Source organism: Hyperoodon ampullatus (assembly GCF_949752795.1).
Source record: "Hyperoodon ampullatus genome assembly, chromosome: 4".
In the NCBI taxonomy this organism is placed as follows: Eukaryota; Metazoa; Chordata; class Mammalia; order Artiodactyla; family Ziphiidae; genus Hyperoodon; species Hyperoodon ampullatus.
In genome coordinates, this window is record NC_136917.1 from 112,309,697 (window position 1) to 112,336,527 (window position 26,831).

Sequence of the window (26,831 nt, forward strand, 5' to 3'; positions counted from 1 at the left end):
AGGAAGTGTACCCAGTTGTGTGTTGGTAAATGTTTGGCAGTCAGCAATCTGGAGATCTAATTTGTAGTGTTTGCCAATTTCTGTGGTGTAAATAAGCCCACCATGGCTAATTTCACATTTTCAACAGTTTAAGAACTGGCTCGCAAAGTTCCTAAGAATTTACTGGTTAGCTCCCATGAGCTGGCATGTGCTGGTTTAATTAAGCACACCACTGGGTCTGCCTTCTCTATTTGCCCTCTGATTTTGGGGGGAGAAAAAACTTATTATATATGATGTTAATAAGCTCTCTAAAGTATGGAATTATGTTCTAAATCTCCTGTGAGCCCATGGTACTATCATGGTCATAGACAAAAAAGTATCAATTATCTAAAGAAAATTTCCTGTGGACATACTGCTTTTTGGGAGCAACTGCCCAGCTAAGAGCAGGGAGGCTGCCTCCTCTTTCCAGCAGCCTCAGGGAGGCTTGTAGGGGAAAATACAGGAGCACAGGATAGTTTTGATAAGCATGCCGGTCTCACTGAAAGTCAGATCGAGATACTGTAAGACCAGCTCAGATTCACATCCAGAGCTGATTAACTAACACACTTTCCTCTTATAAATGCATGTGTTTCAGGTACAGGGTTTGGCATGTACTTCAGTGATTAGAATGAAATCCCCCAAGAAGAGGATCTGTAGCCTTCATCACATATTGCTAGTAAAGTGCCAAGGGCTCCAGAGAAAGCGCACTAAAATTTTGTAGTATGAAATACCTTTTATACCTATAAAGGTATAATATAACTCTACCATAGAGTGGGTGGGGACCAGGAGGGCCAGAGAGCTCCTGGAGGCCCTCGGGGCTCAGGAAATAACCTTTCAGTGGGATACGAAAAGCAAGGAAAGCGGGGAAGATTGAGAGATGACAATCTCCAACCATATGAATTTACTTCTCCTTCCTGGGCTCTTTGGAATTGGGAAAGATTTGTAGATGTGGAACCACAGGTGTCATGACAGCAATATGGCCCAGAGATCCTGGGAAGGCAGCTCCTGTAGCAGGATCTGCCTGCGAGACTAGATTCCCTCTGTGTCAGCAGAAGGAATAATTGGTAGACAGGTCTAAGTTCTGTACACTCACTGAAGACCCTGATTGAAGGTCTAAGTCCTGACTTTCGAGGCAACCTCCATCTGTAGGCTTTACGTGTGAGAGGTGGCCCAAAATCCTGCACATCTCATATTGGTCATGCATATGCCACTGTGTTTTCTGACTACTGAAATATAATAAAACAGTGGTCACAGTGTTTATCCTTTATTTATGATTAAAAATATTTCCAGGAATTTTAGAATTTGGAGAATATATTACTTCCCAGCAATATTCCTTGAAACAAAAATCTAAGGGAATTTATAAAAATTTGCCTGGATCTTTGCCTAACAAATGGAACGGGAGAAAGGCTAGTGCAAAAATCAGGCAAGTTTCTGTCCCGTACATACAGCGAGGCTGCTGATACCACCACAGATAGAGTGTATGTTGTGAGCAGCTTTCTGAGTTGTAGGAGGGCTTATATGATCCATATACGCTATTGTCCTTATTACTTAAGAGGTATTCGTGCAGCCAGCCAGCAAAAAATTTACTGGATATCTACTCCATGTCGGGCACTCAGATTATACAGATTGTAGTTAAGACATGGTCCTTTATTCTCAATTAGCTGATATTCCACTAGAGGGAGCCAAATACATAAATAAGCACAATAACCGTGTTGAAAGTGCTGGCATAGAAGTCTGGGCAGAAGGTGTGTGTGAGGTGGGGAGGGTAACAGAAGGAACTGGACAAATCTGCCCCAGGATGGGTCAGGAAAAGTCTTCATAGGAAACGTGTCCCTGAGCAGTGTTTCTGAGGCTTCTTACCCAGAATAAGGAGGCTGCTGAGGTGAGCACGGAACTGTTAGGCTTCTGTGTGTAGCTAACTGGAGAGACGGAAGATGAAACCTCTGGCCTGAGCCTTTTGACTGATGCACGTGCTCAATCTCACGTCTGAGGAAAAAAGATCCCCTGGCAAGTTGAACGTGGACACCACAGAGAACGGCACACACATCATCAAAGCCTGAGCCACGTGCAAGCGATGTCTAGGTAACACAGTTTTTAGAAATTATCTCTTCTTTATTGCTACATTCATATAAAAAGTTTGGTATATTTGGGTGGGCAAAAGAAAGCCACAGTGTATATAAAGAAAGTTGTAGGAAGTTAAAAAATATGTGGTTTCAGTGTTTGGAAAAGCAGTCACAGATTGTTTCTTTGGTTTAGTTATCCAGGCGATCGAAATTCTGGGTTTGAAATTCTTGGAAGTCCTCTGGGATGGTGTCTGCAAAGGAGAACAGGCACAGGGGGATTAGGAAGGCTCCCTCCAGCCCACATCCTGGTGCATCTCATGCTGGGAGGCATCCTGTAGGGGTTGCCGTCAGCCCACTCAGCGGGCCCCCAAAGATACCACTTCACGCCACACCCCCGGCAGCCATTTTCTACCACCGGCTGCTTTGCAAATTGTTGGCTTAAAGCCCAGGAGTGCTCATTCACAGGCCTAAAGAAAATTTGCACACAGAATGGATTTTGAGTTTATGATTATGTGTGAGCTGTATGAAAATGAAGGCTGCCTGTCAATTAAACCTGCCTGAATCTCTCACTGAACCCACGTCCTAAGCCAAGCAGTTTAATTCTCTGGGGCTCAATTTCCTCATCTATCAAATAGGAAAAATGAGATCTACCTTTTACTTGGATTACACAGGGATTCTCAGGTTTCGGGAATATGTGGCATGAGCCTGTGGCTTCTGGAAGGGATGTGTGCTATACAATAGGGTGGCATTATTTGATTTTTTTTTTTTTGTAGTAATATCATGCAGTAACAAGAATATACATTACCATTGCAGCGATATTTGAGGTTGGACCAAATGATGTTTTCCTGGGAGAAGCAGAACACGCCGAGCCGGCCTCCGCGCATGGTGGTGTCTATGGTGACCCCCGAGTCAGCCACCAACTCGGAGCCTTCATAAAACTGCACCCTGTGGACAACAAAGCCAGAGCGGGTCTCCGTGAGTGGGTCTCCAACCAAGGTTGGGGGAAGCGCCTGTCGTAAGACCTAGGGGTCCCACTTCTTATCCACCTGCGTCTTTGCTCTGTTTCATACTCCACTTTTCACAGACCTGGATCGTGCTCCCCTTTCCCTACAAGACTGGAAGCTCCATGAGGTCAGGGACCACCTGTCCACATCTCCCCTCTTCCGTCTCTCCAAAGGCCTAGCATGATGCTGGGCACCGAGTTCAACTCGATGGGTACTCGCTGATGAGTTAAAGAGAAATCACAATATGACTCAGGACCAAGAGGCTTTGTGACTTCACTGTCCAGTGAGTTACCTTGTCCAGACATCATGCTTGAAAACCACTGCTTTTCTCTAGGTCGAACTGGTAACATTTGGTGGAATCCCAGAGCGATGATTCTCCTCGGGAGGGACAGCACTCCCTAAGCAGGGTTTTAGAAATTTGTGGGAGCATTTTGAGCTGTCACCGTGGCATTTAGTGACAGAGGCCAGGGGTGCTGGGTAGCTTACAAGGCCCTGGAGAGAAAAATCAAAACTTGTCCTGCATCCAGACACTTTTGGGGTGCTCCTCCAGACCCCTGGGTAGGTGAAGAGACTGTTTATCTGGGCTTAGAACCTAACTCTCTCTCACTTGTGAACATCAAGTAGTTTTTGCACTGGTATTAACTGATTTTCCAGGGTAAATTGAGAAACTGAGTACAGTCGACCCTGAAACAACATAGGCTTGAACTGCATGCGTCCACTTACATGTGGATTTTCCCCAAATACTACTTTACTATGTGATCTACAGGTGGTTGACTCTGCAGATACTGAGCCGCTGATACAGAAGGCCGACTATGGGACTTGAGCACCTGCGGATCTTTATCCATGGTGGGGTCCTGGAACTGATCCCCTGAATTGTTCAAAGGTTAACTGTACTTTGTTTTGTTTAAAAATTAAGCTGTTCACTATTTACTTATTTTATTGGAGTATAGTTGAGTTACAATGTTGTGTTACTTTCTGCTGTACAGCAGAGTGAATCAGTTATACATATATCCACTTTTTTCAGATTCTATTCCCACGTGGGCCATTACAGAATACTGAGTTCCCTGTGCTATACAGTAGTGTGTATATGTCAATCCCAACCTCCTAATTTATCGCTTCCCCGCCCCGTGTAACCATAAGATTGTTTTCTACATCTGTGACTCTACTGTTTTGTAAATCAGTTCATTTGTACCTTTTAGGTTCCACATATAAGCGATGTCATACGATATCTGTCCTCCTCTGTTCACCATTTTAGAAAGTCACATCACTGCTGGCAATACCACTGTTGTGTCCACAACACACCAATCTGTAGTAGGACATCACCTCTGCACTGATTCTAGGCACAGGTGTCAGTGTCTGTCTCATTTTGTGTTGGGTGTGGTTGTGTCCAAGCATTTACATGATTTTGTTATAAATTATTATTTCTCTATTAGGGATCAGATTGACTCTCTAAAATAATATGTGCAGGTAGGTTATATTTTCTATGATCTCATTTTGGGACACAGAGGGGGCATTTCAAAATATGTCATAAAAAAGGGGCATTAAGCTTAACAGGGCTGAGCACATGATCATCTTACTGTGAGACAGATTACATTTGATGTAATGTCTCAAAGAAGGACAAATATGAATTAGCCCTCATGATTTGCTTTTTTCCACTCAGCAGCTTCCTTGCCCCCAGTCAGGAGAAAGCAATCAGCACCCTTCCTAAAAGTGCTACATGGGTGTCGATCTGTAAGTTTGAGGAATGAGAGAGAAAAGTACACTGACTAAATTTCAAAGATGTAGTGCTAAGGCATCCTAGCTTCTGGGAACAGTTGTTTGTTTTTTTAAATAGTCCTACAGGGAAATAAGGCAGATTACATCGGCTCACATGAGGGTCAGTTCATGCCGAGGGTGGGACATGCCGTCACTGTGTCAGGCACAGGGGAGACCAAGATAAAATGAGACACGGGTGCTGCCCTCGTGGAGTTTATCAGACCGTGAGGGACTCACTGCAGCGTGAAATGTTTGTTTGTGGGTAAGTGATGATACAGGGCCCAGAGGGACCACATGGGGATGCGGATGGGAGAGTCAGTGCACGTCTCACCTCACACGGGTCAGCGTGGCAGAGGGGAATCACCATTCCGGTGCCAAGGCCTCCCCCACAGAAGGTCCTTCTACCCCCAGTTTGGCCCTACCATCCAGGCGGTCAGTCTGAGCTGGGTGTTGTCCTCCCACATCGTTGCTGGGAGCCTGAGGTCCCAGCATGTCCTCAGGGACCCTCGGCTCAGGGAAGCGAAAGCTCTGCGATGCAGGAGGAGGATGCGCTTTACTTCAAGTGCACGGGGAGGAAGGGGCGCTGCACCTACCTGATGTAGCCCACCTGGGGCCGGTGCTGCAGGAACCAGCGGTACGACACCTTGTCCTTCCAGCCCACGTTCCTGGAGTCCTTCCACAGCAGCCTGACCTGGTCGCTGGTGTCCCCAGTGTGCCACAGGGAGTTGCGGAGATGCTCCCCCGGACCCGTCTTAGACTTAACGGCCTGGACAATGACACGAGAGAGGTATTAGAACAGAATGCACAGACCACCCTTCCTGCACCCTCCATCCCTGGGGTGGTGACGGGGTGGGAATTCACCATTACAATCTGGTGGCTTTGGATCTGGACACAAAGCATAAACACTTAAGTGCCATTTCTACTGTGATGTTTCCCCCCCCAGCCTTTCAGTAATCCACACTGGCCAGTATTCCACTAACCCAGCCCATGTTTTTCCTGCTGAAAATCCATTGCTCCCCACATTTGGCCAATGAGGGCTCTGAATTCTGCCTTTCCTCCCAGCAGGAGTGACAGAGGTAGCCTCCCAGCCCTCCTGTACAAAGTTGGCCCCATTGAGGAAACACAATACCAGTTTCCAAAAGAGTGTGCCTGAAGATGTACCTCCAAATCCTCCCCACCTCTTGGGCCCTACTGGGGCTGACATTCTCACCAACAGTCACCCAGAGGGAAGCATGTAGCTTGTACGCAGGAGTGAAGGCAAGGCCCTGGATGGGCTCCAGTGTTCCCTAACTTGAATGCTGGCACGAATGCATCAATTCCTTAGATGAATAGATGCCATATGGGAGAACACAGAATTTAAAAGGTGGGTGAAGGGCCCAGAAGAAAGGGAGATGAGTACCTTGAGCTGAATGCCAGGTTCTGCAACAGCTCGGAACGGGGTGGCCTGCCAGTACGTCTGCTCTGTTTGCTTCCACATGACCACATAGAAGCTGGAACTGTCTTGGTAACCAAAGATAAAGCCAGCATAGTCATCGTCCGTCTGGGTGTTGACGTGGAAGGTCCCTTCAAAGTCCACTCCATTAAAAGCCGTGTACCCTGTAAAGATCAAAATAGATGAGAAAAACAGACAAGCCCACGAGTAGCTGGAAAGAGAATTCTGTACCAGTGGTGATGAGGCCCTGGACGTACCCACTGCCAGGCCTGGATCGCTGTTCATGGTCTGCACGATCTCCATGCCCTGCAGAGAGAGTTGAAGGTGTTAAGATTAACCTTAGAGGGGGTAGAATAATCTCAGAGAAGCCCAGAACCTCAGACCTCCATGTAAAGATTTCATTATCTGAGGAACTGCTCTACCTTGTTATGTGCTCAAAGAAAGCGTACCCTTAGAAAAAAACAACAAAAACCCCTCAAAGCTAAGTAGAAATAGTTTTGCTAAAACTGTCACTTAAGCTGAGTCAATAAACCCTTAATTAGAGAACATATGCTTCTAATGAATGTGACCTCCTGGGTGACACTGGAAAACCTACTAAGCCTCTCTGTGCCTGTCTTCTTTAGGTCCACAGGGAGGAGGACACACCAGAGCATCTACTGCAGAGATTAGGAGCATGGCTCTAGGGTCAGACTGCCTAGGTCCCAAATCCAGCAATCTTAGCTGCTTACCTGCAGTGCTACCATGAGTAATCATTCAAGCTTTGTAACACTTGAGCTCATCATCTGTAAAACGAGGCTAATGAAAGAGCTCTGTCACAGGGTTGTTGAGAGGAACAAACATGACGTGGAACAGTGCCTGGCTCGAGGTCAGCACCCTCAACATTTACCCACTGCTCTCAGAAGGGCCTGTGTTGAGAGGTAACGTTGAGCCGGTGCCAACCGCATGACCCTCACCTGGTTCAGGACCACCCAATTGGGATCAATCTGGGCATCCCCTTCAGGGTCCAGGACCACCGTCTGATAGGCCCTGAAGTCGGTCAGGGTGACCTCTGCATTCTCCGGGCACACGTCGATCCGATCGATGACCTGGTCGTGGTCGAAGTCTGCCTCGCAGATGTCCCCCACGCCGTCACCTACGGGGGTGGAGGAGGGGGGCAGTTCAGTAATGCCTACTACCCCCAAGCCACCCCCTCCATGACAGGGAGGGGCTGGGCAAGGAGCAGAGACAGCCCAAGACCCAGCTCCGCGTGGAGTGAGGAGTCCTGGAATCAGCTGTGTCTGAGCCAGCCCCGGGGTCCTCGTGGTGGGTTGGTGAACCCCACTGCAGGTGAGTGAACCCCACTGCAGGTGATCAGAAGGATTTCCTAGGGACAGAGTGGAGGGCAACTGTCCAAGGATGACCTGACAAGGGACTTCCCTGGTGGTCCAGTGGTTAAGACTACACCTTCCAAGGCAGGGGGTGTGGGTTCGATCCCTGGTTGGGGAGCTAGGATCCCACATGCCTCACAGCCAAAAAACCAAAACATAAAACAGAAGCAATATTGTAACAAATTCAATAGACTTTAAAAATGGTCCACATCAAAAAAAAAAAAATCTTAAAGAAAGTACACTTCAAAGTTGACCTGACAGGAAACCCTGGCTGTCATCTAGGACAGGGGTTTCACAACTAGTGGATCTTTTTTTTTTTTTTTTTTTTGCGGTACATGGGCCTCTCACTGTTGTGGCCTCTCCCGTTGCGGAGCACAGGCTCTGGACGCGCGCAGGCTCAGGGGCCATGGCTCATGGGCCCAGCCGCTCCACGGCATGTGGGATCTTCCCGGACCGGGGCACGAACCCGTGTCCCCTGCATCGGCAGGCGGACTCTCAACCACTGCGCCACCAGGGAAGCCCCAACTGGTGGATCTTAAGCCTGACCTTACATAAGCAAACGTCTACAGTACTTTCTGGACTATGATGCATAAAAAGCAGGGAAATTATGGTCACCAAAATCTAAGAATAATTTACAGTGATCCTTAGGCTGAATATAGCCCACTGTCTTTTGTCCAGCTGACAGATGGTATTAAAATTTGAATTTGCATACTGGGGTGGGCATGCCCTCACCAACGCACCACCATGCTCACCACTGTCCTCACCACTCTGCTGTCTCATTTCTGGCTCTGTGCATACCTTTCCTTAACAGCTTGGCCCCCTGCAGGCATCAGGCATCACGCAGCACTGCGGTGCCCTCCCCTCCATCCCGCTCCTGCTCTGTGACTCTGGTGAAAGGCACGAGCAAGATGGTGGAGCAGCTCTCCAAGCCCCGATGGGGAGCACGTGGCTGCTTCCCTGCCCCGCGTGGTCTCATCCTAGGGCTGCGCAGAAGCAGCTCTTCTCTGATAGGTGGAGACTGGTGTCTAGCAGATGTCTACTGTCCACACAAGCTGTGGCTGCTCAGAGAAGCTGGGGCCCTGGCAGAGGTGGGCCACCATGTGCCTGGCTGAAGGGAGCCCTGGGCTGAGCCCACTTACTGTTGCTGTCCTCCTGGCCAGGGTTGGGGACCAGCCGGCAGTTGTCTGGTCCAGGGGGCACCAGGTCTGGGATGCCATCATTGTCATCATCATCATCACACTCGTCACCAATTCCATCCTTATCAGTGTCCAGCTGGGCACTATTAATGACAGTGGGGCAGTTGTCTGTACTGTCCTGGTGCCCATCTCCATCACTGTGGGAGAAAGGAGAGAGGGTTTGCATCCCAATTCAGCAGAGGACACAAAGAATCCAGTTCTCAGGAGGGAGAGTCTGGGTTTGGGGTCTTAACCAGGCTTGGTCTTTTATCAACCCCACAGGTCTTTAGATGAGGCTGCCTTATGGGCCTCAGAGACCATTTCCCACTTCTCCAACCTGTTGAAACAAGTAGATCATTTTCTGTTCAAAATAAGGGCCAACTTCTGTGATTTTTGTGACCAGGTGCTCCTTTCAGTCCCCAGGCACGACTGTGACCCCCGACAGAGAAAGTGGGAGGGGAACAAAGTGAGGGGCGGTGGACTCACTGCCTGCTGTGAGTCCTGGCTCAGCTGCGCACCAGCGCTGGGCCCCGGACGTGACACATCCTCCCCTGTACCATGGGAATAATAACAGCCTACCTCACAGGGTTGTTGGGAAGATTAAATGATTAAGGGATTAGAATTTTGCATGTTACGTTTTAATAGAAGAAAAACACTTCTAAGTGTCTGGCTCTTGGGAAGCCCTATGGTGTTTCCTTCTCTATGACTCTTCACCATGCCCGGCCAGGAAGCCTGAGAAGCATCAGATGTGAATGCACAGGGAGAAGGGCAGGAACAGCAGGGCCGCCCGTCCCAAGAACTGAGCACGTAGGCTGGGCTCGGGTCCTGGGCTAACGCACTTCTCGGAACCCTCGTTCTCTGCCCACCTGACATTCCTTCTTTCCAGGCCTAACGGCCACCTGAGGATGAGTCTGCTCTGTCCCCAGGCTTCCCTGAGTTGATGGAGGCCTCCCACGGCTACTCTGGATTAGAGCAGATACTCCTTTCACGGGCACCACCCACAGCCCATCCTGGACCAGCAACTGCCCCACACCGTCCACAATGGGACAAGGTCAGGAAGCCAGGGGCCAGTCCATGCCCTTCAGGCCAGTGCTTCCCAGATGGGTCCCAGAGAAAGTGAGGTCAACCCCGACAGGCAGCAGGTGACAGAACTCCAACAGTGGAATTCCTGGGCATGTGGCAGGGCTGCTTTCCAAACCATAAGATTGAGCTATTTCCATTAGCAGCCATTCCATACAGCCCTGAACATTTTTATGCAAAACCAAGCAGTTTCTGTCCTCAAGTCTGTGGGGATTAAAATGTAGTGGAATGAGTTATTTATTTTAGGCAGCAAATCTAGAGGCTGGTGGGACAGGATATTTTAGAAATCACTTAGATGGCACTGAGAGCGCAGGATGACCTGCAACAGGGAACATTCTTGATGTACATGATTGAGGGAAGCTGTCAGGGTACCAGTTGCATCTTCCCCTCAAAAACAGAGACATCCTATGTCAAACTGTCACCGACTTGCCTCTCCTCTCCTCATGCTGTGATAACACTAATACCTCAGTTACCGTTTCCTGCAGGTCCTCTGAGGGCCAGCACTGTAGGTAGGGGCTTTACCTACATTATCTTTCATTTTTACCATCACTTGGCATTTAATTCTCTCTACTTTGCAGATGAAGAAATTGAGACTCAGAGACTGAGAAGTCTGTTGACGTTCACTTAGCTGGCATGTACTGTGCATCACGGACACAGAGCACAAGGACTTGATAGGAGCTGTCCTTGAGCAAGGCTGGGCTTGGGAGCTGCTGCCTGTAGGGCAGCCTCTGAGAAGAGGTTGAGAAGGGTAGCTATGTTTCTTCCTGCTTTGTCTTTTAGACTCCTTTCCCTCTCTCACCCCTGTCCTGCTGCCCCTATGATTCCCTACAGAGACGAAAGGGTTTAGAGTCTTGGACGGCAGGTACCTCTTAGGGCAGAGCTGGCCATGCCTACATTTTTGATGTTCCTATAGCAGCTGATCCAGCCCCGTGTCTTAACGTAAGACTCCATCCATGTGGGGCTAGAAGGGCTGACAACATTCATTTGCATAGAACAACTCCACCCAAATAAAGAAAACTGAAAGAAAAAATTCCAAGGACAATGAAATAACAGTGATTCCCTCAGCACACTGACAGCTCTCTATTTTGGGATGATGGTGAAGCTTTCCTGAGCTGAAAGAATATAACAGCAAAAGAGCTAACATCTATGCAACAGAAACTGTAATATGTACTTTCTGTAAATTAACTCAACTTTCACAATACTCTTAAGAGCTACATTCCATTTCCATCCCCATTTTACAGATGAGAAAATGGAGGCACAGAGAGATGAGGTAACTTGCCTAAGGTAAGCTAATGTGTAAGTGGAGGAGCTGGGATTTATATCTAGCTGTGTCGCTCCAGAGCCCATCCCTAAAGCATGATGCTACACCGCCTCTCCTGTGACAGAGTCTCAGTTGCTTGAGTGCCTAGTGGCCCTGCCTGGTACCGTCAGCGCCCCCATTCATGGAGGTGCAGTGACCCTGACCAAAGACAGGGCTATTGTCCCTCCAGCAACTCAATCTGCCCAGAGAGATCCCAAAGCATGGTAGCAACAGAGAGCTCTGAAAGAGAAAACTTTCTCTGGAATTTTCATCAGCCCTGTGCAGCTGGGAAACATGCCATACCTGTCCTGATTGGTGTCACAGGAGTCCCCAACCAGATCGTTATCCACGTCAGACTGCAAAGAGAACAAAACGTGTTATTTACCCCTGGGCCTGCACAGAATGTTCCAGAGAAGGCAGACCCAGCCCATCATCACTGGATCTCAGGAATTATTTCTCTGGAATTGGGGTGGTGCAAACTGCAAAAGGACAACACCATATTGGTGTAGGCACAATGCTGAATTTTCAAAAAAGCCTTCCAAAATATCAAGCTCCAAGGATGGGCTGCCTACACACCAGATGAGCTGATTGGAGAAGGGCGCTGGGGCAGCATGGTGGCAGGTGGAGACGTGGCACTCTGGCATGGGTCGGAAGGGAGCCAGCCACAGGCACGGGGACAAGGCAAACAGATTTTGCTTTGCTTCTGCATTTTGGAATTGAGCCAGAATGGGAGTGAGTCAGAGGGCAATAATGACGCCCCTCTCTCAGGGCTTTAAAAATAAGTGACACATCATACCCAATTATCCAGACAGGAAGGAGGAGAGAGAAGGGAAACAGCACGTCGCTGACTGAACCCAGTCTGAAATGTCCATACATAGGCTGTTGTTGGGATTTGGGGATGAAAGGGACATGAGGCTCCCAATGGTTAATTTCCACATTGCATTTTCCTTTCAGCAAAAAAACAACTTGTTTTGGGCATCATTAAACTATTACTGGGACTTCCCCGGTGGTCCAGCAGTTAAGACTCTGTGCTCCCAATGCAGGGAGCCTGGGTTCGATCCCTGGTCAGGGAACTAGATCCTGCATGCCGCAACTAAAGATCCTGCACACAGCAATGAAGAGCCCACGTGCTGCAACTAAGACCCAGCGCAGCCAAATAAGTTTTAAGAAACCCCCAAAACTCCTATTCCTAACCTCCCAGGGACTTCACAGCCTGTGAGATTAGTCCAGAAGGCCTCAGACCTCCTGTAATGTTCTTCCCATCACGTCCAGGCTTAAGTACACAATTTCACCAGCTCTGCTGTTAGGTATAAGGCAACAGCACAGAACTGGGCTGGCGGGCTCGGCTGGGTTCTTCCAGACATGTGTCTTACAAGGGTCTCTACATTGGGCAGTTCAGCCTAGAGTTTGGGTTCCCCTGGATCCTACTAACCTGGTTAGGGTTGCTGACATCAGGACAGCTGTCACAGGCATCCCCCACGCCATCACCATCTTTGTCCTGTTGATCACGGTTGGGAACTTTCTGGCAGTTGTCCAGGATGTTTTTTATGCCTATGAGAAAGGAATGCTTCCCTGAGTCAGGCGAACATCACAGAAAGGTCTGGAGCACAGACTTCCAGGTGCTGTAGAGATCAAGCCAGCACATGGCACACAGTAGGTAATGTCTGCCTGGGCCATCCTCAGAAAGCCACACCTTTTCCAGCAGTTACCTGGAGGTCATGTCAAAGGATGGATTCTGGGAGACTTAAAAAAGAAGAGTGACCTGAGGCATTTATCCACTGAGTTAGAATTTGTTGAAGATATCAAGGGCTATCACTGCAACCAGATGAGGGGGTCATGAGGGCTAGGTGGGCCGACCCTGGAGAGGGAGAACCTCACGGGTGTGTGAGCTAGGACAAGGGCCCCGGGGCTCAGGCAGTGGTGTGCTGGAGTCAGGCCAGTCATACCCATTTCTCCCCAGCTTCCCGTTCAGTCATGTCATCTCCTCTTGGTACCCTGGAACCAGTGATGGTGGGAGTGGTATTTACATAATGGAAACTGGCAAATGCTACAACTCGGGGCGTTTTTTTGTTTGTTTCGCTGAGCTGGTTTACCATCAGTCAGGCTTACAGAAGGTGGGGTCGTGTTTTAGAGACATGTGAATAGTCTGGAGTGTGGGGTGTGTGTTGGTTAGTGGTGGGTGTAGTGTATTTCTAAAAGGAAATTCCTTCAAGGTCCTGTGTTGTGATGTGTTTTTCAGAAACTATCGGATCCAGCTTATACTTTGATGATAGTCATCTATATGTTACGGAAGCTATACAGGAACGAATGTCCTTCCTCACGGCCTGTGAGGCTCCAGAGTTGTGCTCCAGAGGTGCTATTCACACAGACCACAATATGAGGCCCCTTCAGTGGACCCTGGAGCTGAGTGATGCAGCCGCCCTGCCTGACAGCTCTTCCCAGGCTCCTGGGAAATGCCCGATTCTCTGCAGGAGGAGCCTGACCCAGGGCTGCAGCCCATGACTCTGCTCAGCCCCTCTACCTCAATCCTCCACTTCCAGGACCCTTATGCATGAAAAGGATGGTGGGGAGGGAGGAAAGCTGCAGTCTGGGAAGACAGATGCCCTACAAAGTCACATCCCTGACAGGACACTGCTCGAACGGATCACTACACAGTTTCTGGCAATGATGTAGAGTTCCCAGAACACCAGGGTTCTTCTTCCACAGAAACAAGTGGGCCTTGGGGCCGCCAGGCACAGGCCATGTGGAACCCCCTGGAGCGGGAAGGCCCTCAGAGTCAGTCATTCTATTCCTGCTCCTAAGAGAGAACAAGGGGAAAAAGGACAAATGAGTCCCAAGTAAAAGACTAAGCAAGACACACCCACCATCTCCATCCATGTCGTCATCGCAGGCATCTCCCTTTCCATCCCCGTCAGTGTCCTTCTGGTCATTATTTAGGACATTCCGGCAGTTATCACAGGCATCCCCAAAGATATCTTTGTCACCGTTCCTCTGGTCCACATTGTGAATCAGGACACAGTTATCCTAAAGGATCAAAAGACCAACATTAACTCTGACCTTTACTGAATCCCCACTGTGTGCCTGGTCCTGCAGTGGATGCCAGCCAACCTTCCCCCGACTGGCATGAGATGTCGCAACTCAGGAGGCCCAAGTTCATCAGTTTTATAAACATTTCAGAATCTTAGAATAAAAAATTGCAGTGCTATGGGAACGCAGGCATGGAAACAGACAATTGGGATGATTAATATAAATAGTTGACTTCACGGCCTTTCTTCCACCATCCCTGGTACGTGGCAATTCATAGGCCCTCCCAGCAAAGCAGGTACCTACCTGCTCATTCAGGATCCCATCTCCATCCGCATCCTCGTCACAAGCATCTCCAAGGCCATCTCCGTCTGCATCCTCTTGGCCGGAGTTTGGCACATACTTGCAGTTGTCCTAGGTTGGAGAAACACAGCTCAGAGACACATCTACATTTGTATCTTTTCAGCTTTATTGAGGTATAACTGACAAATAAAATTGCAAGACATTTAAAGTGTATAATGTGATGATTTGATATACATTGATATTGTGAAGGGATTCCCCCATTGAGTTAATTAACATATGCATCACCTCACATGTTTATCTCCCCATTTTTTTTTTTTTGCTGAGAACATTTAAGTTCTACTCTCTTAGCAAATTTCAACTATACAGTACAGTACAGTGTTATCAACTATAGTCACCATGTTATACATTAGATCCTCAGATCTTATTCATCTCATGGCAGGAAGTTTGCACCCTTTCATCAACTTCTCCCCATTTCCCCCATCCCCAGCTCCATCTGTCTTAAGTCAAAAACTATTTCTGCTTGTACCTGTCTGGCTTTTTAAAATATATTTATTTATTTTTGGCTGCGTTGGGTCTTCACTGCTGCACGCTTTCTCTAGTTGCGGTGAGCGGGGGCTACTCTTTGTTGCAGAGTAGGGCTCTAGGCACATGGGCTTCAGTAGTTGTGGCACGTGGGCTCAGCAGTTGTGGCTCGTGGGCTCTAGAGTGCAGGCTCAGTAGTTGTGGTGCACGGGCTTAGTTGCTCTGCGGCATGTGGGATCTTCCCGGACCAGGGCTCGAACCTGTGTCTCCTGCATTGGCAGGCGGATTCTTAGCCACTGTGCCACCAGGGAAGTCCCTACCTCTCTGGCTTTATTGTGGATGGCTGTTTTGCTACATTTGCGATGCAGCTACTTCAAAAATACAATTTTAAATGGAACCCAAAGAACCTCTGCCCCATATAAGATGTGGCTTTGGAAAGCCACAGAGTGAGTGTGCGTGCATGTGCGTGTGTGTTTTTCCCCTGCTCGTCCCCCTTACCTTTCTGCAGTTCCTGGCAGAGCACAGCAATTCTTCGTCAGGGTAGCTGTCAATGTCCACGTCCTTTCCGCAGATGTAGCCGTCACCAGCCCAGCCAACCCCACACTGTGAAGGGAAAACCCGTCAGGAGCCCAGGAGCTGAGCCTGGTGGGAGGCCAGGGCCTGACAGGGGCCTCTGCTCCTGTGTGTGCATCCCCAGAGGGAGGCCAGAAAGCTTTGTTCGCAGGATTTTCAAACTATTAAACTGTGTTTTGAATAGTCTAATGGTTCAAAATTCAAAAAGTACAAAGGGAGAGTGAAAACTCCTAACTCCTTCCTGCTCTTGCACCCTGGCTCAGGAACCAAGGCAATCTGCTCTCATGAATACTTTCAGAGACATGCTGGGCAGAGACCAGCAAACACACATACATTCTTTTTCTCTTTTTGTCCTTCAGCACAATTGGTAGCACACATATAAACACTGCTCTGTACCTTGATTTTTAAAAAATTAACATTATATCTTAGAACTCTTTTCATATTACCACATGTAGATTTGTGTCTTCCTTTTTAATGGGCACAGATATATCATACATAAAGTGGAATGCATGCACCTCAATTAATTCAACCAGTCCCCTACTGGTCAGTGTCAAGTCGTTAAAACCTTTTTCTGTTGCAAACAATGCTGCCACAAAGAATTCGAGGACATTTATCATTCTGCACATGTACTGGCTTCTTAGTATGAAATTCTTGGTTCAAAGGGTATTTGTATTTGTACTTTTGAATTATTGTCAAAATGTTCTCCATATGATAATCCAATTTCTTCTCCCAGTGGAAATGAATGCACACAAGGGTGGAGCGGCTTCTGTGGCACCTTCCTTAGCATTCTGGAGCCACAGTCGTATCTCTGAATCTAATGGTCTTCTAGATCAATTTCCACCACAGCAGGAACCTTCCAAAGTGCTTTACCTCTACTCATATCTTTTAATAGGTGAAGATTCCCACAGGTGTAGGGCTGTCTGCATGTTCTCTACGTTTCTGGAAAAGTCTACCCAAGTTCCGTGCCACCACCAGCTGCTGAGAGCAAGCCTTCATTGTCAACAGAAGAGGCATTAAAATAACAGTTACTCTATACCAGACTCTATAGGCATTTTCTCCAGTCCTTACAGTGATGCTGCAAGGTCATCACTTTTTACAAAAAGAGTGGACTTTTACAAAAAAGTCCCATTTTACAAAAGAGTGGACTCAGCTCAGAGTGGCTAAGTCCCTTGCCCAACGTCTCAGAGCTGGGACTTGAACTCAAGACTGTCCCAGTTCAATGTTTTCTGCCACATGTATTTGGTTAACAGGCACTTTGAGTTCTCCCTCTGATAGTCCATGTAGTTGGCCTGGCTAAAGGATGAATGATAAACCCAAGAGAAAGGAAAACCTTCCATAAGCGTTGTCCTGGGTATGAGGTGGTACCTGGGAGCTCAGCTCAGGAGCAGGATAGGTGCCCCAGGAGGGGCAGGCAGAACTGCAGAAGGGACGGGAGACAAGGGGGCCTGGGAAATGACAGGGAACCAGCAAGGCAGGGGTGGGTAAGAGTCGGGGGAACAGGGCCAAGGGAAGAGAAACTTCACATGAGTAAATGTTAAATTTCCTGCCCTCATGAATCAAAATAAGGTGATTTAAGACCAGTGACTTCCTAAGCTGCAGCCTGTCTGTTCTCAATCATGTACACCCTGCTTCTGCAACCAGAGATGTAGAAGGCAGGATCCAAAGACACCCCTCCCAGTAACTACCCCTATTTCTGTTCAACTGCTTCAGCAGGGCCTTCAGAAGGCCTGGAAAGCTCAGCCATGGGCTATGGTCCTTGACTCATTTTAATGAAGAAAAGATTTCCTCTAGGAACAAGTATGTTTTAATGAGCCATTTTCTGGCAGATTAACTTATTTTAGTCACACCAAGTGTATTAATCCTCTGCCATCTGTCATTGTGCCTTATTACAAATTCAAAAACACATTAAGAAAAAAAAAAACACATGAAGAGCCTCATCACCCACCATCCCAGGGGAATCATTAATTTGTTCACAGAAAATGAGGATTTAAACAAAGATATACGCTTGCCTCTCAATGGGAATAAACATGCCCCATCAACAGGAATTAGAGGAACTGTTGATTTTTTTCTCCCCCTTGAACCCAGCCCGTTCCTTCATCAGTATCTTGTTACAAATTATCTGTGCTGCTGGAGAGAGCTGGTGTCATCACAGTTATTTCTCTTAGTTTTGATTCTTCTCATTTTTCCTATTTGAAAGTGATATGCCCATTGTAGAAAATTCTGAGAACATGAAGGTAAGGGAGTCTGAGTTTGAGGTATAAAGAAGAGAGAAAAAGTCTCCCAGGATCCATCCTGCCCCTCAGGGTGATCGCCATGAACCTATGAACCCCCAACTCTAAAGGGCCTGGCTCCCTGGGGAGGAAGAGGGACGTGAGCAGCTGAAGACGGCTGATTGAGCAGCACCTAGAATCCCCCAGGACTCCATGGCAGGATGGATGGCAGGCATGAACCTCATTCCTCGCCAAGGGCCCACTACACACCTGCCTGGAGGGAGACCCTTGCAAGGCTGCAACTGCCCTGCCCTCTACCCACCTCCTCCTCCCCAGGCCGGCTCCTTGGTGGGGAACCACATGGGAAGGAGAGTGAGCACCCACTGAGCTACTCCTGAACCCAGCCGAGGTGGACACAGAGAACAGAGGGTGCTGCGGAAGATGGGAGGTTTTTCTCCCAGGGTTTATAAGAGCAGCCCACCACCCCTCCACTGTGGCTCACCTCCTGGAGTATGAGGCCAGATTTTGAAACTGGACGTCCTCAGGGTGAGGACAGTAAGGAAAGGCAGCAGTGCGCTCATATAAACAAGCAGCCAGGGCAGCAGTCGGAAGGGAGAGAAGGAGGCTCCTTCCTCTCCGGCTGCTCACTTCTTGGGCCTTCCAGAGGGGGTGGCTGGGAGCTGGGGCTCCACCACCGAGGTGCCCAAGGGGATGGTGCCGACCCATGGCCAAGAGGGAGAGAAAGAGGGTGGCTGATGGTTAGGTGGACTTCAGATTGCTCCCCACAAACTCAGCTGACTCTGTTATTACTACATCCTTTGTTTACTTTGATGGAATTGTTTTCATTCTTGAGTACTTTTACCCTGAAGCAAGTAGAAACCGGAGAGGTGTGGTGTTTCAAATGGAAGGGGGAAAATGATAAAGCAAGTAGCAAACAACTTACCACGCATGTCACATCCCCCAGCCTCTCTTCAATGCACTGTGCGTTCACGCTGCAAGGGTTCAGTTCTGGATTCCTGCAGCTTCTTTCCATTTTGCATCCCCTCGTCTGATCACCAACGTACCCTGGTTTACAAGGCCCACAGCGATAAGATCCCTGTAAGGAGAAGAGCAAGACGGTGAGCCAGGGCCTCAGACCTGCGAGCAAAGGTACGGCGCTTGTGTCTATTTTTACATGTACTCGATGATGCCAGGATGAAGTGAGCCCCATGCCTGCCTCTGCTTATGTGGATGTCTTATAACACTGCGTGAGTATTGGGGGAGACACTACCAGACTGAGAGCCACAGCAGGCCACGGAGGCATGAAGGAACACAATCGAAGGGAGAAGGCTGGCCAGTGAGCCACTTTGATTTGCCGGCTCCACTGTGGAGGGCAAGGAGGAAAGGGCTGAAAACTCCAGTGAAGTCCTGGGAGGTGGAGCGAGAAAATTTACTCTGGGGACAAAGAACACGGTTTGGTTAAAAAGCAAATGAGAAAAAAATTTTTAATGTTCATTTGGCTTTTTTTTTTTTAACAATCAAGTGACAAAGGAACAGAGAAATGTCGTTGGCCTTGCACCGAGAATTCTTGATGAGGTGGGGTGCTGTGGAAGAAACCTGGCAAGTGAGCTGTCAGCTCCATTGCGATGGCACTTCCAGGGCAAGCCTGACTTCTTTTTTTCACTGAGATAGACTTTACATATCATGAAAGACACCCACGTAAACTATACAATTCAATGATTTTGATCACTCACAACCCCTGAATCACTGAATCCAAAAGATGCTTTCCAAGTATTATTATTTTATTTTTCCCACACTGCAGGGCTTATGGGATCTTAGTTCCCCAACAAGGGATTGAACCCAGGCCCTGGGAGAATCCTAACCACTGGACTGCCAGGGAATTCTCTCCAATGATCTTTCTTGATCTGTCAGCCTCATTGGAAGACTCCCTTTGGTCAGTTCTTTCCTTTTCTTTGCTTCTCTGCTCTTTTTCCTTTGCCTACTTCTTCATTTTTGAGGTTTTCTAGAGTTCTATTTTGTAGACAGTTCCACTGTCTACTTTTCCTCTCCCTGAGTAGCTTTAGTTATTACCTTCATGTCACTGTCTCCCAAATCCATATCTGCAGACTAGCTTTGTCTTGGTAAAAAGCTAAGAAGCAATAAGTCCCAGTATATTCCCAGGCAACATTGTGGATAAGAACAGGGCTCTGCAGCCAGACTGGATGTCTTATGAGATGTGTGGCCTTTGCCTAATTATTTAACTTTCCTGTGCCTCAGTTTCTTCAACTGTAAAATGGGGATAATAATAGTGCCTATAGGGCTTCCCTGGTGGCGCAGTGGTTGAGAGTCCGCCTGCCGATGCAGGGGACACAGGTTCATGCCCCGGTCCAGGAAGATCCCACATGTCGCAGAGCGGCTGGGCCTGTGAGCCATGGCCACTGAGCCTGCACATCCAGAGCCTGTGTTCCGCAACGGGAGAGGCCACAGCAGTGAGAGGCCCGCGTACCGCACAGAAAAAAAAAAAAAAAAAAGTGCCTATTGACAGGTTTGTTGTGAGGATTAAAATAAGTGACTTGATATTTATAAACTGCTTCGATATATAAGGAAACTAGGAACCTAGAGATTAAAAGCCTTTCCCAGGAACATACAGTAAGTGAGAAGCAGTCATACCTGGAGCCAATAGCTCCTTCACTGACAGTCTACTGTGCTACACCTATCATCTTGGAAAGAGTCAACAGGAACTTTCAGAAATAAAAGCCAAATCTGATTAGTTAAAATTTCAACCCACTAAGTGTTAGGCATTTTAATTTAATACAAATGACTTTTGAGAAGTTCTATGAAAATAATGAATACCATTCGGGAATTGTGTTGTCACAAGTAAAATGCATATTTTGGAATACTGAACTATTAATACAAACTAAAAAGCTCTTCTTATTTAAAAAATACTAGAATGATAATATTTTATTCAATAAACATTCATTCAAAAGCCCAACACTGATCAGGAAACTTGCATAAGCCTCTTAGATAGCCTCATCCACCAGAGGGCAGAGAGCACAAGCAAGAACTACAATCCTGCAGCTTGTGGAACAAAAACCATATTCACAGAAAGATAGACAAGATGAAAAGGCAGAGGGCTATGTACCAGATGAAGGAAGAAGATAAAACCCCAGAAAAACAACTAAATGAAGTGGAGATAGGCAACCTTCCAGAAAAAGAATTCAGAATAATGATAGTGAAGATGATCCAGGACCTCGGAAAAAGAATGGAGGCAAAGATCGAGAAGATGCAAGAAATGTTTAACAAAGACCTAGAAGAATTAAATAACAAACAAACAGAGATGAACAATACAATAACTGAAATGAAAACTACACTAGAAGGAATCAATAACAGAATAACTGAGGCAGAAGAACGGATAAGTGACCTGGAAGACAGAATGGTGGAATTCACTGCTGTGGAACAGAATAAAGAAAAAAGAATGAAAAGAAATGAAGACAGCCTAAGAGACCTCTGGGACAACATTAAATGCAACAACGTCCACATTATAGGGGTCCCAGAAGGAGAAGAGAGAGAGAAAGGACCAGAGAAAATATTTGAAAAGATTATAGTCAAAAATTTCCCTAACATGGGAAAGGAAATAGCCACCCAAGTCCAGGAAGCACAGAGAGTCCAATACAGGATAAACCCAAGGAGAAACACACCGAGACACATAGTAATCAAATTGGCAAAAATTAAAGACAAAGAAAAATTATTAAAAGCAACAAGAGAAAAACAACAAATAACACACAAGGGAACTCCCATAAGGTTAACAGCTGATTTCTCAGCAGAAACTCTACAAGCCAGAAGGGAGTGGCATGATATACTTAAAGTGATGAAAGGGAAGAACCTACAACCAAGATTACTGTACCTGGCAAGGATGTCATTCAGATTTGATGGAGAAATCAAAAGCTTTACAGACAAGCAAAAGCTAAGAGAATTCAGCACCACCAAACCAGCTCTACAACAAATGCTAAAGGAACTTCTCTAAGTGGGAAACACAAGAGAAGAAAAGGACCTACAAAAACAAACCCAAAATAATTAAGAAAATGGTCATAGGAACATATATATCGATAATTACCCTAAACGTGAATGGATTAAATGCTCCAACCAAAAGACACAGGCTTGCTGAATGGATACAAAAACAAGACCCATTTATATGCTGTCTACAAGAGACCCACTTCAGACCTAGGGACACATTCAGACTGAAAGTGAGGGCATGGAAAAAGATATTCCATACAAATGGAAATCAAAAATTACAGGGAAAAAAACCCGTAAAAAACACAAACACATGGAGGCTAAACAATACGTTACTAAATAACTAAGAGGAAATCAAAAAATACCTAGAGACAAATGACAATGAAAACATGACGATCCAAAACCTATGGGATTCAGCAAAAGCAGTTCTAAGAGAGAAGTTTATAGCTATACAAGCCTACCTCAAGACACAAGAAAAATCTCAAATAAACAATCTAACCTTACACCTAAAGGAACTAGAGAAAGAAGAACAAACAAAACCCAAAGTTAGCAGAAGGAAAGAAATCATAAAGATCAGAGCAGAAATAAATGAAATAGAAACTAAGAAAACAATAGCAAAGATCAATAAAACTAAAAGCTGGTTCTTTGAGAAGATCAACAAAATTGATAAACCATTAGCCAGACTCATCAAGAAAAAGAGGGAGAGGACTCAAATCAATAAAATTAGAAATGAAAAAGCAGAAGTTAAAACAGACGCTGCAGAAACACAAAGCATCCTAAGAGACTACTACAAGCAACTGTATGCCAATGAAATGGACAACTTGGAAGAAATGGACACATTCATAGAAAGGTATAACCTTCCAAGACTGAACCAGGAAGAAATAGAAAATATGAACAGACCAATCACAAGGAGTGAAATTGAAACTGTGATTAAAAATCTTCCAACAAACAAAAGTCCAGGACCAGATGGCTTCACAGGTGAATTCTATCAAACATTTAGAGAAGAGCTAACACCCATCCTTCCCAAACTCTTCCAAATCATTGCAGAGGAAGGAACACTCCCAAACTCATTCTATGAGGCCACCATCACACAAAACAAGACATACCAAAACCAGACAAAGATACTACAAAAAAAGAAAATTACAGAGCAATATCACTGATGAATATAGATGCAAAAATCCTCAACAAAATACTAGCAAACTAGAATCCAACAACACATTAAAAGGATCATACAATATGACCAAGTGGGATTTATCCCAGGGATGCAAGGATTCTTCAATATATGCAAATCAATCAATGTGATACACCATATTAACAAACTGAAGAATAAAAACCATATGATCATCTCAATCGATGCAGAAAAAGCTTATGACAAAATTCAACACCCATTTATGGTAAAAACTCCATAAAGTGGGCATAGAGGGAACCTACCTCAACATAATAAAGGCCATATATGACAAACCCACAGCAAACATTGTTGTCAATGGTGAAAAACTGAAATCATTTCCTCTAAGATCAGGAAAAAGACAAGGATATCCACTCTTGCCACTATTATTCAACATAGTTTTGGAAGTCCTAGCCACAGCAATCAGAGAAGAAAAAGAAATAAAAGGAATACAAATTGGAAAAGAAGAAGTAAAACTGTCACTGTTTGCAGATGACATGATACTATACATAAAGAATCCTAAAAATGCCACTAGAAAACTACTAGAGCTAATGAATTTGGTAAAGTTGCAGGATACAAAATTAATGCACAGAAATCTCTTGCATTTCTATACACTAATGATGAAAAATCTGAAAGAGAAATTAAGGAAACACTCCCATTTACCAATGCAACAAAAAGAATAAAATATGTAGGAATAAACCTACCTAGGGAGACAAAAGACCTGTATGCAGAAAACTATAAGACACTGATGAAAGAAATTAAAGATGATACCAACAGATGGAGAGATATACCATGTTCTTGGATTGGAAGAATCAATATTGTGAAAATGACTATACTACCCAAAGCAATCTACAGATTCAATGCAATTCCTATCAAATTACCAATGGCCTTTTTTACAGAACTAGAACAAAAAATCTTAAAATTTGTATGGAGACACAAAAGACCCTGAATAGCCAAAGCAGTCTTGGGGGAAAAAAATGGAGCTGGAGGAATCAGACTCCCTGACTTCAGAGTATAATATAAAGCTACAGTAATCAAGACAATATGGTACTGGCACAATACAGAAACGTAGATCAATGGAACAAGATAGAAAGCCCAGAGATAAAGCCATTCACCTATGGTCAACTAATCTATGACAAAGGAGGCAAGGATATACAATGGAGAAAAGAGTCTCTTCAGTAAGTGGTGCTGGGAAAACTGGACAGCTACATGTAAAAGAATGAAATTAGAACACTCCCCAACACCATACACAAAAATAAACTCAAAATGGATTAGAGATCTAAATGTAAGACTGGACACTATAAAACTCTTAGAGGAAAACATAGGAAGAACACTCTGAAATAAATCACAGCAAGATCTTTTTTGATCCACCTCCTAGAGTAATGGAAATAAAAACAAAAATAAACAAATGGGAACTAATGAAACTTAAAAGCTTTTGCACAGCAAAGGAAACCATAAACAAGATGAAAAGACAACCCTCAGAATGGGAGAAAATATTTGCAAACGAATCAACGGACAAAGGATTAATCTCCAAAATATATAAAGAGCTCATGCAGCTCAATACTAAAAAAAACAAACAACCCAATCCAAAAATGGAAAGGAGACCTAAATAGACATTTCTCCAAAGAAGACATACAGATGGCCAAGAAGCACATGAAAAGCTGCTCACCATCACTAATCATTAGAGAAATGCAAATCAAAACTACAATGAGGTATCACCTCACACCAGTTAGAATAGGCATCATCAGAAAATCTACAAACAACAAATGCTGGAGAGGGTGTGGAGAAAAGGGAACCCTTTTGCACTGTTGGTGGGAATGTAAATTGATACAGCCACTATGAACAACAGTATGGAGGGTCCTTAAAAAACTAAAAATAGAATTACCATATGACCCAGCAATCCCACTACTGGGCATATACCCATAGAAAACCATAATTCCAAAACACACATGCACCCCAATGTTCATAGCAGCACTGTTTACAACAGCCAGGTCATGGAAACAACCTAAATGCCCATTGACAGATGAATGGATAAAGAAGATGTGGCACATATATACAATGGAATATTACTCAGCCATAAAAAGGAACAAAATTGGGTCATTTGTAGAGACTTGGATGGACCCAGAGAGTATCATACAGAGTGAAGTAAGTCAGAAAGAGGAAAACAAATATCGTATATTAACGCATGTATGTGGAACCTAGAAAAATGGTACAGGTGAACTGGTTTGCAGGGCAGAAATAGAGACACAGATGTAGAGAAGAAACGTATGGACACCAAGGGGGGGAAGCCGCGGGGGGTGGGTGTGGTGGTGTGATGAATTGGGAGATTGGTATTGACATGTATACACTGATGTGTATAAAAGTGATGACTAATAAGAACCTGCTGTATAAAAAACCCCCAAAAAACCCAAAACCCCGAAACCCCAACACTGCAACTTTGAGAGAAGATAAAGAACAAATTTGGCATTTATAAAATTATTATTATTATTATTTTTTTGGCCATGCCACACAGCTTGCGGGATCTTAGTTCCCCAACCAGGGATTGAACCCGAGCCCTCATTAGTGACAGCGCAGAGTCCTAACCACTGGACCACAAGGGAATTCCCATATAAAATCATTCTTATATAGAAAATTACTTATAAATTACTCTTACATTAAAAACTGTTTTTCAGCACAAACTTTTATCCTCACTTGCAAATCAAATATATTATGCCCATATGTTCTCCATGTGTTTTGGGGTTATGATTTATGTACACATACTTGTTTTAATAACTGGTCTTCCATAACAAGAGCCATGAAAAATACTCACCAAAGTGTTAACACAGATAGAATTGAGAACACATGCTCCACTGCGACACTCATCAAAGTCAGTGCAGACCTAGTACAGAGACGTTTAAAGGGACACTGTTTAAGTAGAAAGACAAATACATTTTGCTTTGTTTTGACATCTTGTGTGAAGCGAGGACATGCAATTCCAGGTAGGCTGGTGATCAGAGTATATCCTTAGTGGCCCTGCTTTTGCTTGACGGTATCCCACTTGCCCTGAGTTTTGGAGTCTCTTCACAAAGTGATATTAGCCAGGGTTCTGGGGATTTTACTGCTCTAGGGCTGGTTTTTATGTCAATTTGGGGGCTTCTGTTTCTGCATTCTATGTGTAACACAGGTTTGGAGCTCATGACTATATGTCTTACAAGCTTGGAGCTTTGATTTGTTGTGGGCAACTGTCATTTCTGTCAACCATGTCCCAAAGTTGACATCAAGCTTCCTGTTGATTTTGGGGGGCTAAGAAAGTTTTCTCATCTCCTTGTAATAAGTAGGGTAGCTTTCTAAGGCTTCTGGCTTTCTTCAGGGGTATTAGGTCTTTCTAAAGGTTCAAGACTACATCTGCTATACCCACATAGTGCTTGAACCCCAGTTTCCCACTTGGAGGACCTAAAACCATCTCCCACCTCCCATGAGCTGCTGTGACATCAGTTTCCACCCACAGCTCTGACTTTGAGTTCCCTCTTTGTTTCTCGAACCTGCACATTTCCTTTTATTTCTTTTGATATTGGCCATGCATTAAAATTTGTTGTTTAATTTTAGCAAGTTGGTTCCCTTTGACTTGAGTTCATTCTACCATATTCTGGAAATCCACTGGAAGGGCTCCTTCCTAGCTTACATAAAGCACCTTCTGTTCTTTTTGTCTATTTTCCTTAGCTTAGTCTTGGCGATTCTGTCTTTAGAGAAGAGGAAGACAAACTTAGGTCATTACTCCAATGGCTTCTTGTCATTCCTGTGTGTCGAGCTTGGCTCCTTTTTCTAGTCTAAAAAATGATGCCCTCTAGGATCCTTTGATAGGCTGCTAGGA

General features: G+C 45.6%; 1 protein-coding gene across 1 annotated transcript in view; it reads right to left on the bottom strand.

The window, feature by feature from the left end:
* Nucleotides 1–2,270: 2,270 nt before the first annotated feature.
* THBS4 (thrombospondin 4) overlaps nt 2,271–26,831 on the bottom strand; it is a gene marked incomplete at both ends in the record, with an annotated part of 55,412 nt that continues 30,851 nt past the window's right edge. The window contains 14 exons of the mRNA XM_079702319.1: nt 2,271–2,332; nt 2,887–3,026; nt 5,434–5,606; nt 6,240–6,436; nt 6,530–6,578; nt 7,226–7,404; nt 8,779–8,972; nt 11,498–11,550; nt 12,627–12,745; nt 14,059–14,218; nt 14,525–14,632; nt 15,542–15,646; nt 18,770–18,922; nt 25,791–25,859. Coding sequence (XP_079558445.1) covers nt 2,271–2,332; nt 2,887–3,026; nt 5,434–5,606; nt 6,240–6,436; nt 6,530–6,578; nt 7,226–7,404; nt 8,779–8,972; nt 11,498–11,550; nt 12,627–12,745; nt 14,059–14,218; nt 14,525–14,632; nt 15,542–15,646; nt 18,770–18,922; nt 25,791–25,859 — 1,761 coding nt within the window. The remainder of the gene's footprint in view (nt 2,333–2,886; nt 3,027–5,433; nt 5,607–6,239; nt 6,437–6,529; nt 6,579–7,225; nt 7,405–8,778; nt 8,973–11,497; nt 11,551–12,626; nt 12,746–14,058; nt 14,219–14,524; nt 14,633–15,541; nt 15,647–18,769; nt 18,923–25,790; nt 25,860–26,831) is intronic.